General features: G+C 35.6%; 2 protein-coding genes across 2 annotated transcripts; one reads left to right on the forward strand and one right to left on the reverse strand.

Annotated features, from left to right (window-relative positions):
- The first annotated feature begins 8,743 nt into the window (after positions 1-8,743).
- LOC140887987 (heat shock cognate 70 kDa protein 2-like) lies at positions 8,744-11,925 on the forward strand. The gene is made up of 2 exons (XM_073295644.1): positions 8,744-9,069; positions 9,925-11,925. The coding sequence occupies exons 1-2, from the start codon at positions 8,856-8,858 to the stop codon at positions 11,655-11,657; spliced, it is 1,947 nt and encodes a 648-aa protein (XP_073151745.1). The 5' UTR covers positions 8,744-8,855; the 3' UTR covers positions 11,658-11,925.
- A 2,134-nt stretch (positions 11,926-14,059) lies between these two features.
- On the reverse strand, positions 14,060-16,627 carry LOC140888756 (uncharacterized). The gene has a single exon (XM_073296455.1). It carries the CDS (start codon positions 15,720-15,722, stop codon positions 14,244-14,246), a length of 1,479 nt encoding a protein of 492 aa, XP_073152556.1. The 5' UTR covers positions 15,723-16,627; the 3' UTR covers positions 14,060-14,243.
- Positions 16,628-19,083: the final 2,456 nt, after the last annotated feature.

Genomic DNA, 19,083 nt, shown 5'->3' on the forward strand with positions numbered 1-19,083 from the left:
TTGAACGCATCATATCTTATAGTTGGGGAAGTGCAGTTTTGGCATTCCTATATCGTGAGTTATGCAATGCAACACGGATAAGAAAAGCTATAATATCCGGGCCTTTATTTATCTTACAGGTATAAATTTTGAAGTTCATCTAATATCACATTATAATAATTTCTAATTTAATTTATTACTGATGGCAGGTATGTGCATGGAGCAGGATTACATTTGTTAATCTTGATATGAATGGATTATCTCTTATTGTGCGCCAAAATGAATTGGAGGAAAATATTTCATATGCTCCTTATGGTGCAAGGTAATATTTGAAAAATATTAGCATTGTATAAATTACAAATTCATTTTATAATAATTTTAATAATTTTTTTTTATTGTAGGTGGTCAAATGTGTTTAGTTTTAGTTACACTCATTCACCAACACATGCTGTTAGAATTATAAGAGATTGCTTCGATCGTATGACTAATGTCGAGGTGTGTTATTGGATTATTGAAACTTTTCAACAATTATATTAATTTATATTTATTAATTAAAAATGATTTTATTATTATTATGCAGTTTAACTGGATAGTTTACAACAAAAAAGATGCTGATGTTAAAGCGATCATTAGTACATACGATAATAGAATCTGGCGATGTGTTTGTCCTCTGATTTGTTTTGATATTGTGGAGATGCATCGTCCTGACCGGGTCTTGAGGCAGTTCAAAATGCGACAATCTATTCCTAGGCCTGCAGTTGACAACGATAACCTACACAATGTTAATAGAACAGGTCATCGCAACACTGATTGGAAAGAGTATCATAAAGATGCAATTATTCTTTGGAATGGAAAATTGAGTAATGTTGCCCGAGGCGAACGCCACGAAAGATCTAGGCAAGTCTATGATGATTACTTTCCATGGTTTGATCGCATTACTGTACGATTTATATCTCCTGCAGTAACTGGGCTTGGTTTTAGGCCATATCAATCGAATTTAGATATTGGCGGACACAATAATATTCCACAAAATTTTGGTGTGCCATCCCCTGATTCGCATCAGTCATCATCGGGGTTTGTTCCTCCTCGGCCATCTGGTGAGTTTTACAACGCGGGTCCATCTGGTGGGTTCTACAATGCGGGTCCATCTGGTGGGTTCTACAACGCAGGGCCATCTAGTGGGTTGTACAATACCGGACCATTCGGTGGATTTTACAGTGCAGGACCATCTGGTTCATATGTTGATGCCGATTATCATACTCCATTTTGTGAAAATATCCAAAGTTTTACAGATCTTCTTAATGCTGGTCAACACAATACTCTGGCTCCTGAAAGAAACGTTTCGTCACCTGTAATATTCCCTAGTTATTCAGATGAGCAACAAGAGAGGAGTGAAGAAATTGTTGATGCTCCTGCTGTGCGTAGAGGACAACGTAGACGTAGACCACCTGCTTGTGGTACCGGTGGTCATTTGTATAACTGCAATTGTCATGAACAATCATGATATATATTTTTTGTTTTATAGTAATTGATAATTAGTTATGCATGTGATTTTTGTTTTTTTTCTTTTCGTATGAGTTTTGTTTAATTACACCACAATTATTTTAAATACTTTATTAAGTTGATTCAAGCCAATATGAAGAAAAATGCTAGTAGTGTAATAGATAAATGCATTTAAACCAATATCAAATATGCTACAATTTTTCTTCACGCAATCTATTGTCCACGTTCATCTGATGCTCCTGAAATACAAAAAATAAACATATACAATTTAAAATATATTACACAATATATTTTTAGCAACAAATTAGATTTCCAAAGATTATACCTGTTCGTTCTTCGTTGTTGTCTCTCTCTTGCTACCGGCCTGTCCATCTCGTTTCTTAGTCGAGTCGTTGTATCCCTACCTGCTCTTCTTCTTTCACGTCTAACTGGGTTGTGTTGCAATTCAAAGGTAGAACGATCCCAATATCTTTCATATGCAAGAGGTTCAAATCTTCCTTCATACGTTGCGAGGTACTCCGATATATTGTACCATGGTTGCACAAGTGTCGTGGGATCTAACGAGTGCCATTTAGCGGTGCAAATAGCATGAGAACACGGGATGCCGAAAATTGTCCATTTACCACATGAACAATCTGTTGTTGATATTCTCACCACTTGCATGTGTTGGCCGCGACTTGGCCTTCCTCCGGTCGCAACCTGAGCAGTTTGTGATCGTACATCATATTTAACAACACGATGTTCACTAGATTTCTTCGCCCATTCCTCATACTTTCGCCGTGCATAATCCGACCACAGTTGATTTTCTTAAACCATACGTTGACCTTTCGTCACACGTTCAATGAAGTATTGAACACATCTCAGAAGGGTCAAGTGTACTATTGCAGATATAGGCAGTCTACGAGCTCCCTTCAACACACTGTTTAAGCACTCGGACATGTTGGTCGTCATCACTCCACGACGCCAACCTCCGTCATGGGCCATACTCCATTTTTCCTTTGATATTCCATCCAAATATCTGTGTGCCAAAATATTTTTGTTCTTAATTGCCTCCATTGTTGTATCAAATTTACAAATTTGATGTTGGCTCCCTGCTTCCCAGCATAAATCTTTCAAATGCACATCTTTGAACCTGGAATTAAAATTTGAGCACACGTGCCGCAAACAAAAACGATGCACACCTTGTGGAGGTTTGAAATAGGGTATATCTTCAACGGCTCGCACGATTCCCTTGTGCCTATCAGATATTAGACACACACCATTTTTGCCACATACAACATGCCGACCAACATTTTCCAAAAACCATTTTCAGGAATCAGACGTTTCTTCATCCACAATTGCAAAAGCCAATGGTAGAACTTGATTGTTAGCATCCAGAGTGACAGCGATCAACATTTTGTGTTTGTACTTTATGTACAAATGTGTACCGTCGACACTAATAATTTTTCGACAGTGTCGAAATCCATTAGTACACGGCTTGAACGCCCAAAAACAATAGTTCAATGTTTTTATTTCTTCATTGTTTCTGAGATGATTTCAGTCGACAATTGTTCCCAGATTGAATTTGCAAAGAGCACACATATATTTCGGTAGTAATTGAACAGAGCTCTCCCAAGTTCCATAAACAATTTCCACTGCACGTTTCAGACTCCGCCACGCTTTCGTATACGAGATTTGATATCCATATTTATCTTTCACACTCTCTATTATATATTTAATCTCGTTCGAAGGATCACATCGTACAATGCCCAATAGTGTATGTGCAACCATATCGCTATTTAAGTTGTGATGATCTATGCCGACGTTGGTTGATATACATGTATGAGACCCACCATATCTGGTTATTTTTCAATAACCTGTTTTCTCCTTGAAAGATGCGCGAAGACCCCAACGACATCTGACATTGGAAGAATCATTTTTGCATTGAATTTTCCACAAAATGCGTGTGCTCTCAACGACAAGATATTCACGCCTAAAAACTCTGACCGAATAATCCTTCACAGATGCAATCAGATCTTTTTTATCCTTGAAAACCATGTTTACACATAGTTCTCCTCTCTCCTCATTATAGTATCTTGTCCGCATGTCATGAGGTACGCCAATAGAATCAGGAATCTCTTCTCCAAAATATGTATTGAAGAAAGATGGCATATCAGAAGTGGTAGAAAAGAATGGAACATCTTGCCTCTGTAATTTCTGACGAGGTGGTGGACGAGATGATGTTCCCTCATCAGTATTTGCATGAATATTCACATGTACATCATCATTCACATCTTCAACATCGTCATCATCTTCTTCCTCAGACTCCCCGTATGACATCTCTGGCTCTGTATCGCTTCTCTGGATATCTTCGTTTTCACTCCTAGGATCATCAACACGTGGCACAAAATTTTGAATTTCTAAATTCCAATTTGCTTCACCAGAATTTTGTTCCCAAACACATGTACTTTTCGGCCAACTTGCAGGATCAGGTTCGCATGTGTCGGCGATATATTGATCCCACGATCCACTTTCAGGATAAAGATACATGTTGTCCATTCCTTCGGTGACGTGTAAAATATCTGATTCTTGGTCGACATGACCAACGTGATGGTTAATTTCGTTTGCCTCCACGTACAAATGTAATATACGTATATTGGGAGATTGCATCATAAACTCTAAAGCGTTGTCATCGACAAGATTGACTTGAATTTCATGCCAAGATGAATTTTCCATGAAAGAATATTTCGTTGACAATTTGAGAGTAAAAGTAGTTGGATCAATCATCGATATTTGATGCACAACTTCAACCAACTCGGACAAAGTAATGGAATGTAGAACTCGCATCGGTCTAGTATAAGGAATACTATACACAATCGATCCATTATCCACAATAATATGACCACCAAAATATAAAAATATATCGATGTTTTCCATTCTCGACATGATTTGTTGAAATAAAAATGAAAAACGAATAAAAGAAACGAGAGAATTTTAAAGAGATTGATATTTTTATGAGTGATATTCGAATAACATTTGTGAACATATATATAGTAATACAATAACGCGTAGAATTAATTGTTTACGCGTTAGACGATATATTTAATTTTATTTAATTGTTTACGCGTTAAATTATTTTACGCGCAAATACTATCCGTCAACACGTTTTTTTTAATTATTTACGGATTAAATAATTTAAAATAATATATTTGGCAGCGCCTCGTGGGAAAAGGACGCTGCGTCCTCTGCCACGAGGCGCGGACGCTGCCTACTGGGCAGCGTCCGCTCCTCGTGGCGGAGGACGCTGCCTACTGGGCAGCGTCCGCTCCTCATGGCAGAGGACACTGCTTACGTGTACACAGCGTCCGCTGTCAGATTTGGAGTATTACAGTATTTTTGAAATTTTTTTGATTTTACGGTATTTTTGAAATTTATTTTTTAATTTACATTAGAAATAAAAAAAACCCCAACATCAATGCAAAATTTGACCAACATTGAGACTGAATTGTTACAGCCCACTCATGCTTCAATTCTGAGTTGTAACATTCATTCATGGGGTATTATGGCATTGAAAAAGGGTTGTTACAACCTTAAAAACGTGGGTATTCAGATGTTCCTCAACCTTCCTATAAATATTGCTAGATGTTGAAGAGGAAGAGCTAGCACACCAAACATTACACAAATTCGAGTAGGCTAAGAGCAACAAGGGCTGAGTATTTCAAGTTTCAGCTGTTGAGTAGTAGTGTAATTCTGCTCCAGTTTTGATCCAAGGATGTATCATTCTAGCTAATAGCCGATCAGCTGAACGCTACCGAAGTGTTGCTCAAATTTGAGCAAGGTTCGGCCAAAACATCGCTGTACCAGTCCCCTGTTTTGTTTGATTCCAAGTAAGTGGGCTTATATATATGTGTTTTAAATGATCGTGTCCTGGTTTTCGAAAGTTCAATCGTACATTTTCTGGTTCATGTTCCCTTGATTTCGTACATGCTTACTCTACACGATCCTTTGTTAGTCACTGTTAGAATTCAACTTAAAAAATGGTAAGAAAATTCCGAAAACATGATATGATATAAGACCCTGATGCGGTGGGTTATAATAACCGTTTAAGGCCTCGTCCCCTTAGAGAAATAACAATTAGTGACTGATCAGTAGTCATGATTAACGAGATGAATAACATTGTTATATCTAAGTTTATGCTTCAGTTATGATATGTCTTAATGCTCAGTTTCGAGTTTGCCTCTTGTATTGATTTATGTTGCGACATGTGTTTGAACATGGTCCCTTTTGAACTCCTATCATGTATGTATATTCGATATTTGTTAGTACGATTGGGCCCCATTTGCTGAGTGTTTTCCAAAACACTCACCTCCTTACTTCCCTCCCGAGATACCGAAGAACAGTTGGAGGATGATGAACAACACGCATTCTGGGGTTGGTGATCAAGTCCAAGTTGTGGAAATGCTAGTAGTCTTTTTAGCATTATTATCTGTTATGTTTTCGCTTCCGCTATTTTCATTTTCTGTTATTGTAAAAAACTGGTTGAAGGCTATTTTTACACTATGTGGCTTGTTTTTTTACGATTTTAAATTGTTAAACAATGCCGATGACGTGTCTCGGTTCCGGGGGCATGACAAAAACAGGTCAAGAACCAGTTATACCGGTCAATAACCAGGAAATTGTTCAATCGATTGAACCAGTTTTTCGAATTTTTTTATTTTTTATTTTGCAAATTTAATTTTTTTTATTTTTAAAACTTTAAATTTAAGATTTTTTTATATATATACATGATTATTTAGAATTTGTACTTCATTAAAAAAATATTTTAATAATTATTGTTTTTTTTAAAATTAAATAATTCATCAGAAAATTATTTGATTATTTACTTCGGTCCATTGGGACAATTGGTTAACATTTACATATACTAGGAAACATTTTGAACAAGTTTATGTTGGGACCGAAGTGAAATTTCTTAAAACCGAGTGAGAAACAAGTAACACCTCGGATTAAGTTTTTAAATAAATTTTTCAGAAAATTGTTCATTGTTTGATCAATTTGAAAAACTTGGTTGATGAACTTGATATACCTCCAAACACTGGTACTTTTTTGGGTAAGACAAGAGCGTTATGTAAAAATTTGAGATTTTTTTGTCAAAATCTAATAATTTTTAAAATTGTTTTTATTTTTGCTCTGTTGTCTATTATTTTTGTTCTCAATTCTACTCTCTGTAACTAACAAATTTCACATATTTTATCTGATAAATAAATTTGTTTGTTGTGGTCCTTTTATAAGCAAAAATTCGGTTGAATCACGAATGAGTGATCTATGTCATAACAATTGTTTCAGCCCAAACTTGACAGGTATCATGCTGAAAAATTATTGTTGTTATTATTATTTTTGTAGTTGTAGTATTAGTGGTTGTTATTGCCATTATTATTGTTATTTAAAGCCGTTAATTAATTTTGACTAAATATCTCAAAATTTTGTGGTGTTATGAAAAAAATTTCTTGCAATTGCATTTTTTTTTAAAAAAATCAAACATTTTCTATTGCATCAAATGAGGGTACAAATCAATATCAATTCAATAGTAAAGTGTGAGTTATATTATAAAAATTATAACATGATAATTAAAGATCTTAGGAGAAATGATTTCTCCCCCCCCCCCCCCCCCCCCCCCCCCGAAAAATCAAGGTTGATAATGAATTATATGTATTGTTATTATTATTATTTATTAAAATTAAAATGTGCGGAGAACAATTTTGAAATTAGGAAAAAAAGTTTCCAAAAAAACTAGTAATTACTATCCGTAGCTCTTGCTTTATTAATCACTAGTCGTCATGAAAATGACGAAAATTTGATATTTAAAAATATTTATAAATTTAATTCAGAAATAATACAAAATGGAAATAAAAAAATTCAAAAATATATATTGTAAATAGTGGATAGGAAATTCGGAGGATGGAGGTTGTTGGAAGTAGTGAGAAGTGGGAAGAAAGTTGAGAGAGAGAGAGTGATAAGGGGTATAAAAGAAATAAATTGGTAAAAATTTACCATGACACAAAAATCAATTGGTATAGGGTGCTTAGACTTAATAATATAGTAAGAGATAATCATGTGATGAATGAGTGTAATTTTATATAATTAATTATTATAATTTATTAGACTTTGAATTTAAAGTTATTCATAAGAGATATTGAATATAATTAAATTTTTGTTATAACCTAACAGGGGAGAATTATGTTTATGGCCTCTTTATCAATTTTAAAATGAATTTGCAATTTGTGAAAAAACGCAAGGCGAAAGACTTGTCTTTAGGGGTGAACTTACTGCAATTGTTCTTGGTTGTCTCTTTTGTAAAGATTGTGAAATATCTAATATATATGGCGTTTTTCGACTCGTTGGAGCATGTCCGAGCATCGAAGTAATCTAGCGAGTTCTATGGTTCTGAATGTTCTCTGATTTTACAAATTCAACATTTGTTGGTGGAAGATGGTAGACTCGGTTTTTTTTGTATGCGTCGACATGCTAACCTAATCGCTCATTGTTTTGCGAAGTTTGTTTTTTCATCATCGTCTATAGTTATTTGGAAGTATGTTGGATTCTTTTATTAGTTACAAGGAAGTTGTATTATTCGATCTTTGGTGTTAATGAATTGACTTACTTAAAAAAACCTAATGATTGATTTGATACCATTTATAAATTTAAGAGAAGATATCTAGCCCCAAACTTTAACAATTTCAAATCGAACTATACAATTTACAAAAAATTGCTTTTTATATGAAACTATAACTAAATCGTAAAAATAAAATTGTGGTTTATAATTGATAAGCACCTCAAATTTATTATTTGTATTTTTTTTGAACCATATTATTTGTATTTTTAATGTACCCGCTGCGACTTTTTATTTATTTATTTATAAATATAAAAAAACTTAAAAGTAAAAGGAAAATAGAAACTTTGGGATTGTTCCACAAACACCTTGCCTATAAAAAGCAATAGTATTATAAGGATGTTTTTTTATTTTTTAGGAAAATATTATTTTAGGAAAACATAATTAATTTTTTCTTAAAGATATTTTCTAAGGAAACAATATCTTTTTTTAGTATAACCAATGGAGTATATAATACAAGAAAAATCAAAAGAATCATCCACCATTGAATACTTTTCCCCTGTCCATCTAACGGCTACGACTGTTACATGAGGCTTTTCGAACATTCTGGAACGCGATAATCAAAGCCAAAACGACATTGCATCTCCTCTATAAATATTCTCACACCACGCTGAGCAATTCATTGAAGTAACCCTAGATCTACGAACGGCGATTTTTGTCTAGTTTTTTTCTCAGTTTGTGAAATCGTTTTTTTGGTGAATTTAGATCTAGATCTAGAAAGGCTGCAATGGCAGGGAAAGGAGAGGGTCCGGCTATCGGAATCGATCTCGGAACGACGTATTCATGCGTCGGCGTTTGGCAACACGACCGCGTTGAAATCATCGCGAACGATCAGGGGAACCGGACGACGCCTTCTTATGTTGGATTCACCGACAGTGAGAGGCTCATCGGTGATGCTGCCAAGAACCAGGTTGCAATGAATCCGATCAATACTGTTTTCGGTAAGTTTTATTTTCAAAGCTGGTGATTCTTTTCTTGAAATTGTTCCGTGTTGGATATGCTTGTAGATCTGATTTCTCATGTTGTTAATTCTCGATATTAGTGTTTCTTTGTTGAATTTGCTAAGTCTCTTACTACGTGAGCCGTATTGGTTTTGTTTTAGCTTAGATTTGTATATGAAACTAGATTATGTGATCGGCTGCTTCTTTATATATATAGTTTTATTTGAGTTAAATTTTCATCGCTGAATTCAAATAGTTATGCTTAGCCTTCAGGATTTGTTGTAAGTTATATTTTGAGTAAAGTTCTTTCAGTAGTTCTTGGTATTCAAGAACCAACCTTGATGAAGTCCTTGTTTAACCTTGCTGAAACTGGATCCATAGTGTTCTAGGTTTGATCTAGCTCGTGCTGTATTAATTTGCCGATTTCATCTGAGTAATTTATGATTGAACCGATATGTTAAGAGCCATAATTGGGGGATTTTGAATGAGTTGTGCACATACGGTGATAATAGATGCATTATAAAATTTAGGTTTTAAGTGGTCGTTTTTATAACATTATCCTCATCAATCATTTACATCTGCCGATCAGGCTATGTTGTTTTTCGCACCAAACTCTTTGGCCTTCTCTGTTTTATTCCATTACTCCGTGGTTTGTATTTCCTGTGTCAATGTTGGTGCCATGAGCCTGCAAGATTTAGAAGAATGACTTTTTTTTATGTTTGTTTAAATGGGATGTTGTCATCGGTCTTTGTTGCTCTGGGTTGTGTCTAATTGCTCTACTATTTTCTATTGGTTAAGATATATCATATGCAGTTTCGTTTTGATGAAAGAAATGATTTTGCTTCTCTTTTACAGATGCAAAGAGGTTGATTGGCAGGAGATTTTCTGATGCTCCAGTGCAGAGTGACATCAAGTTGTGGCCCTTCAAGGTTGTTGCTGGACCAGGTGACAAGCCCATGATTGTTGTCAATTACAAGGGTGAAGAGAAACAATTTGCTGCTGAAGAGATCTCTTCCATGGTTTTGATTAAGATGAGGGAAATTGCTGAGGCATTCCTCGGTTCCACTGTTAAGAACGCTGTGGTAACTGTTCCAGCATACTTCAATGACTCTCAGCGTCAGGCAACAAAAGATGCTGGTGTAATTGCTGGTATCAATGTGTTGCGTATCATTAATGAGCCCACAGCTGCAGCCATTGCATATGGTCTTGACAAAAAGGCTACCAGTGTTGGCGAGAAGAATGTCTTGATTTTTGATCTTGGTGGTGGAACTTTTGATGTTTCTCTTCTTACCATTGAGGAGGGTATATTTGAGGTGAAAGCTACTGCTGGTGACACTCACCTTGGAGGTGAAGATTTTGACAACAGAATGGTGAATCACTTTGTCCAGGAATTCAAGAGGAAGAACAAGAAAGACATCAGCGGTAACCCACGAGCATTGAGAAGATTGAGAACTGCCTGTGAGAGAGCGAAGCGAACTCTCTCGTCCACTGCACAAACCACAATTGAGATAGATTCTCTCTATGAGGGTATTGATTTCTACACCACCATTACGCGAGCCAGATTTGAGGAGCTCAACATGGATTTGTTCAGGAAATGTATGGAACCGGTTGAAAAGTGTCTGAGGGATGCGAAGATGGACAAGAGCTCTATTCATGATGTTGTCCTCGTTGGTGGGTCAACTAGGATTCCTAAGGTTCAGCAGCTGCTACAAGACTTCTTCAACGGCAAAGAACTTTGCAAGAGTATTAACCCTGATGAGGCTGTTGCCTATGGTGCTGCCGTGCAAGCTGCCATCTTGAGCGGTGAGGGTAATGAAAAGGTGCAGGATCTTCTGCTTCTCGATGTCACCCCTCTCTCCCTCGGCCTGGAAACTGCTGGAGGTGTCATGACTGTGTTGATCCCTAGGAATACCACCATCCCCACTAAGAAGGAACAGGTCTTTTCCACCTACTCAGACAACCAGCCTGGAGTTCTGATCCAAGTTTTTGAAGGTGAGAGAACAAGAACGAGGGACAATAATTTACTTGGTAAATTTGAGCTCTCCGGAATCCCCCCTGCACCCAGAGGAGTCCCACAGATCACCGTGTGCTTCGACATTGATGCCAATGGGATCTTAAATGTATCAGCTGAGGACAAAACAACAGGTCAAAAGAATAAGATTACCATTACCAACGACAAGGGTAGACTTTCCAAGGAAGAAATTGAAAAGATGGTTCAAGAAGCTGAGAAGTACAAGTCTGAAGATGAGGAACACAAAAAGAAGGTAGAAGCAAAGAATGCTCTTGAGAACTATTCGTACAACATGAGGAACACCATTAAGGATGAGAAAATCGCCTCCAAGCTCCCTGCTGCTGATAAGAAGAAAATCGAAGATGCAATTGATTCAGCGATTCAGTGGCTGGAAAACAACCAACTTGCCGAAGCAGACGAGTTCGAGGACAAGATGAAGGAGCTGGAGAGCATCTGCAACCCTATAATTGCCAAGATGTACCAAGGTGCAGGTGGAGAGGCGCCCATGGATGATGATGAAGGTCCAGCACCTTCCGGCAGCAGCGGTCCAGGCCCTAAGATTGAGGAGGTCGACTAAATGTTCTTATTGATGGGCGAGCTTACATTATTAGAGCCCGGAGTTCTTAGACCGAGATGGTCAACATAACATTTTTATTCATGTGAAATTTTTATCCAGCATTATCGCGAGTAATTTTTGGTGGACTAATGTTATCTTTTTCATTTTTAATCTTTGTGCTTCGAGGGAGAGCATCTATCCATGGTGCTTTGTATCTGCCTCGATCTTTTGCTTATCAGTACCTTTGGGTTTGTCTCAAATTTTCAGCAAATGTGTAATTTTCTTCTTAGTTTTGGCACAATTCAAGTTGGAGATAATTTTTCGTACCTGAAACATACAAGTCTTTTTTAAGATTTGACGAATGGCACCACAAGTGTCTTAATTGGAGATTTTCCAATGTCAAAAGTTAAGATGCAAGTGGTAAACGCAGAGAATCTACCTGATCTAAATTTTCAAAAAGCAGAGTTGATTCAAAAGTTCAATAAAACGTGAAGCTACAAATTAAGATGCTTTTTGAGCAATTTCTTTGTACGAACTTCTCTATGACGACGACATAAGTAAGTATTTATAAAAAACAAAGTATTTATCAAAAACAATCTTTTTGTAACATTCCCCCCTTTTTTTTGGTTGGTGCAGGTGCTTTTCCTTGGACGATAAAGCTATTGACCGTATATGTTAAATACGAGTCGCTGTTGCGTTCCGGACCAGACAAGCCAACACAAGTGATGTTGATAAAAAATATATCTTCTAATAACCACACAATATTTATATAATCTAATCCACTAGAAGAATCAATACAACTTCACAAAGTTGTGACACGAAACACAGATGATAAAGATATTGAACCATGTTCTATGACGGTATGTTATATTTTGATTGAGACATAAAAAAAATATTCATGACTAGAAGAACTCTTATCAATTGTAGTTCCGTATATCATTTATTCATTTTGATGCTTTAAGTTTAAGGAGTTGCTCCTACAACTAGTTATCAATGTTTTCATCGGAATTATCTTCGATACTGTTCTCTCACCGTCCGGAGCTATAAATCTATCGATAATAGTAATACAACTTTATTTTTTACTCGTCAACTAATTGTCGTGCTCTTAAGTATAATAATGCGTCAAATCACAAAGCGTTGAATGAAGCACAAAAGTTGCAACTGACAAAGGCCGAAAAATCCACAAAAGAACAAGAACATTCGAGTCATCCTCCACAATTATTTGCATCAAAATTTGAAAGCTATTACAAATTTTGTTGCCCAGCCTATTGTTACAGTTGCTTCAACCAACTTCAATTATTAACCAAGTGTCGTGGAAACACTGGCCCTAAAAATATGGGCGTGATAAGTAGACCCCATTCCCCCCAAAGAAACAAAGGCCAACGTCTCCTCAACCATATGAACCAGCCCCATTTCATTTTTTTATTGCAAATTCTCAACCCTATATGTACAGATCATCAAAATTTTATGTTATTACACCTTATAAATGTCAAATATTATCAAATAGTAGTGGGGTTTCGTATGAAAAAAATCTCTTCTATTTACTTATCACCAAATGAGAAGAAATTTCATAAATACACGCAATCTTTGCTCTCTTTTGTGTGTGTGTGTGTGTGTGTGTTTTTTTTTTTTTTTAATATGGTGAACACATATCATGTGTACTTATGTGAGCACCGTTAATTGTTATGTTCTGTAAATCCAATAGGTGATATAGCATATCAGTCGGTGCTAATAAATGCACGGTGAATGAATGAGTTAGACATGAATTTTGATTGGTTAGCATCGACCATGTACATCTTTGTGATCATTAACTGAAGTGATCAGCCGATACTTATAAAAATGTCCATACTATATGTTCACCACATTAAACTCTTTCTATATATATAATTTATTTGCTTTTATTTTGGAGAACAAAAAATTAGTTGGAAGAAACTATAATCATATCCGGAAACTTGAATTTTCTAATTGCCGACAATTTATCATCAATAATTTGATAAAATATTATATGACCCGTTCTTGGTGAAAGGGGTGAGTGATAGATAAAGTTTCCCCAGTTGTAACTTCCTTGGTAATTATCATCAATAATTTGATAAAATACGTTATAATCCATCCATCCACCTACTTATCCGAGATGTGATTTTTTTTAATAATTGAAAATATAATCGTAAAACTTCACCACATGCCCTATACACAATTGGCCCCCCATATGCCAATTATGAAAATCAATAATTTATGATTAAAATAAAAGATCCAAAGTGACTACTATGACTAACAATATAACTTTATAATATTCAGGAACCCGAAAATATGAAATATATACCAAAAAAATTCGATAAAACATGAGACCCTTTGTGGAATTATTAATTGGAATTCACATGATCCAATAATATCATATGCGAAATAAATCACAAGTTCTTCTTCGTCAAAGATGATTTCATTGATAAATTATTCATAATTTCAATAGCAAAAGCAATTACATCAATATCTTATTACAGACATATCACCAACATAACATACATTACTTGAAAACGAAACACATAACATCAAATACATAATCTAGTGAACAAAGAAAAGCTATCCACCTTGAACTTCAAGAGGGAGAGAACTTTAGTTCAACATAAGACCATTAACCCCGTGGTGCGGACGGACACATACCCGGACTTCATGTTCCTCTGGTCCTTCTCGTGGTTTAGGTACCAGTATTTCAAGAATTGTGCCCGGACCATCATAATATGCTTCTATATTAGCATCTTCAGGGATTCGAGTCGAGAGTGGAATTTCTCGAACAAATTCTCCTTGAGGGCAATGGTCTGGCGATACATCCGTAAGCTTGAAAGTCCGGTTTTGTCTCTTGATAAATGGTGTGAGAGACGTACTCGTACAAGATAACTTGATGATCCCATGCGTGAGAGTGTTCCTCCAAGAAACTTTCACCCTTTGAAGGTCTACAAATGGCAAGCTTATTACAATCAAATAACCTTCTTCGTCTTCGTAAATTGTTTTCGCAGCTGTAACAGGTCCATTTGCGCTTCTCAAAACCCCACTAAATTCGTTTAGCCACCGCGGTTCATTTTGGTGAACCTCTAAATGAGGAACTCGACCGAGAGCATTCACTGGTAAATAGCAATCATCATTGTTCCCATTAGAGAAGAAATCTTTCTTCCTTTTGTTGCTAACAGGTGATAGATCCATCCCGTCCGCGCTGTTGTGGTTGGAGGGATGAGTCGACAGATTTAGCAAAGATCCATTCAGCAACTTCTTCGCCTGAGAATGGGTATCAAGCTCAGTACTTGGAAGATTTCTCCACGCGCTATAATCGCTAGCCTCGGATGGGATTTTTAAGTTGAGGCCCCTTCCAGTTAGTTCCATCCATCTTTTCCGATCATCTTCATCAAGACTTGACAGATTTGGGGATGGAACAACCTCGATGCCATGAATACACTGAGGATTAGAAAGCCCCCTATAATGCTTCCGTTGCATTTTGTGAGACCGAACGAAACCTTTGTCGACGCTGAATGGAAAGAGACGCTCTCCTTGGCGAGAGTGCCCATTCATATAACTCCGGAGCTGCATCTTCCCTAGAGCATTCTCAGGCCGTTCCTTGAAAACCCACATGTACATATTCTCCATATCATGTTGAACCATGAATACATCGAGCTGGATATCAGATTTATTGAAGCCAGAAACTCCATTACCATCAATTTTGATTTTCGATTTTGATTTCTCAATCAACACTGGCTTAAAGTAAAAGCTAAAGAAGAACCAAGCGCCCCAGATGCTATCGACCCTTTTTGCATATTTCTTACCAAGAACTTTGGGAACACTATCAGTCTCATAAACTTGAGTTCCGAGTCCAACATCAAGAATATCACAATGTTCAGGGCTTATCTCAGCTGAAAAGGGTATATTTATATCAGGTGGAAGGGTTGAGGCAACTTGGCGATTCATCTCGAGGTCTAGCTCTTCGTGTGAGGATGAGGCACTTGAATCCATGGACAAGAGGGTTGAAGGGTGATGATTCTCCATTGACAAAGCTGTCAAAAGAGTGTCTCCTAGCTCACAAACTATTCTTTTCTCAGCGGGCATCCTTTATTTAGGGGATTTGTATTTACCCCAACAACAACAATTTGGAAATCAAATCTTCATAAACACCTTAACCATTTCAATCCCAGTTACAAACTCCCACCCTCATCAAGATCCTAATTTTATTCATCCCAAGTTACAGAAACAGAATACTAATAATAATCCAAGAGCAAGAACTAAAAAAGAAAAACCACGAAAAAAACCAACAAAATCAAGATCTTAGTCTTCAAAATAAACTATGAAAAAACAAGAGAAATCTAGATAGAGACCACATCCAACCCTAAGCCAATAACCTTCTCGAACCCTCCACACGACGGTAGAAGACATTTCATCAAACAAATCATATCCATTACTCTAACCCTGAAAATCCCAGAAAGAAAAGATACGAAATCTGTTCCTCCCCCTTCCTACTTAAACTTATGCGTAAAATACTTGATTAATGCCGATCCTATATACTCACAGACTGTAATAAAATTACCAATCAATGAAGCCGAGCCCCAAGAAGAGCACCAAATCCGAGGGGATCTTGGACGAACACCTTTTGGGGTAAGCCTCCACAACCAAGAACCCACGCACACTCGGGCACTGCGAAGAATTCACGGAGCTCAAGATCCTCATCTTCAAATCAATTTCACTCTACGCTAATATAGATCACCCCTACAACACACCAAAAAGACTCGATTTTTTTAGCAACCCCTTGGAGAATTTTTGTCGTCAGAGACGTGGAAAGAGAGTGAAACAGATATCCTAAAGGCAAAATGCTGTATGTTGAGGAGTTTCGAAAACATAGCAATGTGGGACGCAAGAAGGGGTCTCTGATTTATAGGCGTGGTGACGATTCAGTGGAAAAAACAGCGGAAATTCTGTGTTTATGCTGTAATAATTCCTTCCCTTGCATTTCGTACTATTTAGGAGTCACTGATCCATTTTATCATTAAAATCAACGGTAAAGACTGATTTTATAACATGTATCTAGGTTGTCACCTACATGTAACAAGAGTAGACTCGATGTGCTTGGTTAGAGGTCAGATGTCATAGTTCGATTTCATAAATCAACATTATTTTGAATTGAATTGTTGTAGAGTTGTTTAGTTCAAGACGGTGTTTATTCATGAAATCAAACTCGCAGAGTTGTGTAGCATGATTTACTTGATTATCATGATTTACGAATGAACTATTGCATTAGTTCGATGATTTATTCAGTGTACATCGAAAGATAGTGACTATGAATTATCACGTCATAAAAAAGAAAAAAAGTAGACTCGATTCATATTATTTTTTCTCACATCAAAAATAATTATTTTTTATGTATCGAATAAAATAAGAAATTCATCTCACAAAATTACATCGTAATACCATTGCATGAGAGTTTTTGTGTTTTATAATATAGACATTTATGAATTAAAAAATTATATTTATTTCAGTATATTATAATATCTTACTTATACTTGTTATGTACACGAAAATTTGTAGTAAATTTTTTAAAGTTTTAATATGATCATCACACTCATAATGGAGAACATGAATTATATGAGAATCTAAATCTAGATTTAGGCTCTAAAATATTGATTTGATGAAATCAAACCTTTGTTATTTAATTCTTTTTTTTTTTTGGAATGACTTTTAGTTTGATGGTGTAGTAGTTCAAACTTCAATTAAAAATTTTTCTTGACTTAATTAAAAATTTTACTAGATAATTCAAATTTAAAATCAATGTTATTAAAACCGGACCGGACCGGCCGGTTCGACCGGGAACCGGTCGTCGGTCCGGTCCGGAACTTCACCGGCAACCGGAAAACCGGTCCAACCGGTCAGAACCGGTCAAAACCGGTCAAGAACCGGTTGGACCGGTCAATAACCGGAAAACCGATTGAACCGGTTGAACCGGTTTTTCAATTTTTTTTATTTTTTTTTGAAAATTTGAATTTTTTATTTTAAAAACTTTAAATTTAATATATTTTTATATATAAATGATTATTTGGAATTTGTACTTCATTAAAAAATTATTTTAATAATTATTGATTTTTTAAAAATTAAATAATTAATTATTTAAATAATTTAGAAGTATAATTGACATTTTGAATATATTTACATATTTATTTAGCTTTCAAACTATGACAAATATATATATATATAATTTTCTATTTATATATATTTTTGAGTTTTTAAAATTCAAAATATATTATTTATTAGATTATATTATATAAACGATTTTTCGGTTCGACCGTCCGGTTAAAACGGTCCGACCGGTTGGATCGTTTTTTTTAAATAGGCCGGTTCGATTACCAGTCCGGTTATAAAAACACTGTTTAAAATGTCTCTACTGCGTGTGTGCATATATATATAAAAGTGCACAAAATAATATAAAAACGGTAGGGGCATTTTGCTAGGAGACTTTCATAAATAAATACAATAATTCATTGAGTCCTATGAAAGAGAATTATTGGGGTTGGAGTTTAGTAAAAGTCGGGTACTTGTGTGAGTTGGCGTGTTGATTACAAACTATGCAAAACAAATTGGACAAATTTAATTATCTTAGAGATTATTCAAGAAATCTTGGAAGCTAACTTGACTCGATTCATTTCCTGTCACGTGACACCGAATAAACTGACATAAAAGTTATCATGAGATATATGATATGTCAATTTTGTGAGACGAATCTTTTATTTAATTCGATACATGAAAACATATTTTTTTAATGTCAAAATATTACTTTTAATAAGGACTGAGTCGATCCATAAATCCGTCTCACGAATCTCACGAAAAACCTACTCATAATTCCATGTTATCAATAACGTGGTCTCGAATATACCGTTTTTGGATACCAAACATGCCCTTGATGAAATCAAAAGTGGATTTTTTTATTGTGAATTTTAAACTAATAGGATGATTGATATTTGATGACAAGAGGAGCATCGTTTGATGGTATTACTTAGAAGTTCATGGGGCTTGGCCCACCAACAAAAGAAAAGAAAGCATAACAAAGTGAATTATTGATTGAGCAACATTAATTATAATATTTAAATCAATTAAAAATTGGGTGAAAGCAAAAAAGGGATCAAAAGAAATATCACACGGTTATTAGGAGGATCCTTTTAAGTTTGAAGTACATTTTGACATCAGTAGGATTTTCAAATCTTTCCAGTTTCCAACAACAATGAAATAATAGATGTTTAGGGTTTTTTTCCCCTTCTATTCTATGTGCTGATAAATTTCAGCCTATATAATATATATGGTAAAATAATAATTAGTGGATGTGGATCCTCCAAGTAAGGAGTGAGCCCCTCATAGAATATGAGGATTGATTATTGAACACGATCCAAATATTTAATTTTGACTAGAATAGAGGATCAAAAACTTTATA

Source organism: Henckelia pumila, chromosome 3 (assembly GCF_033568475.1).
Source record: "Henckelia pumila isolate YLH828 chromosome 3, ASM3356847v2, whole genome shotgun sequence".
Classification (NCBI taxonomy): Eukaryota; Viridiplantae; Streptophyta; class Magnoliopsida; order Lamiales; family Gesneriaceae; genus Henckelia; species Henckelia pumila.

Coding starts and splice junctions, on each gene's coding strand:
- LOC140888756 (XM_073296455.1), bottom strand. CDS start 15,722: ATGCCCGCTGAGAAAAGAATAGTTTGTGAGCTAGGAGACACTCTTTTG.
- LOC140887987 (XM_073295644.1), top strand. CDS start 8,856: ATGGCAGGGAAAGGAGAGGGTCCGGCTATCGGAATCGATCTCGGAACG. Junction 9,070..9,924: donor TCCGATCAATACTGTTTTCG/GTAAGTTTTATT, acceptor TCTCTTTTACAG/ATGCAAAGAGGTTGATTGGC.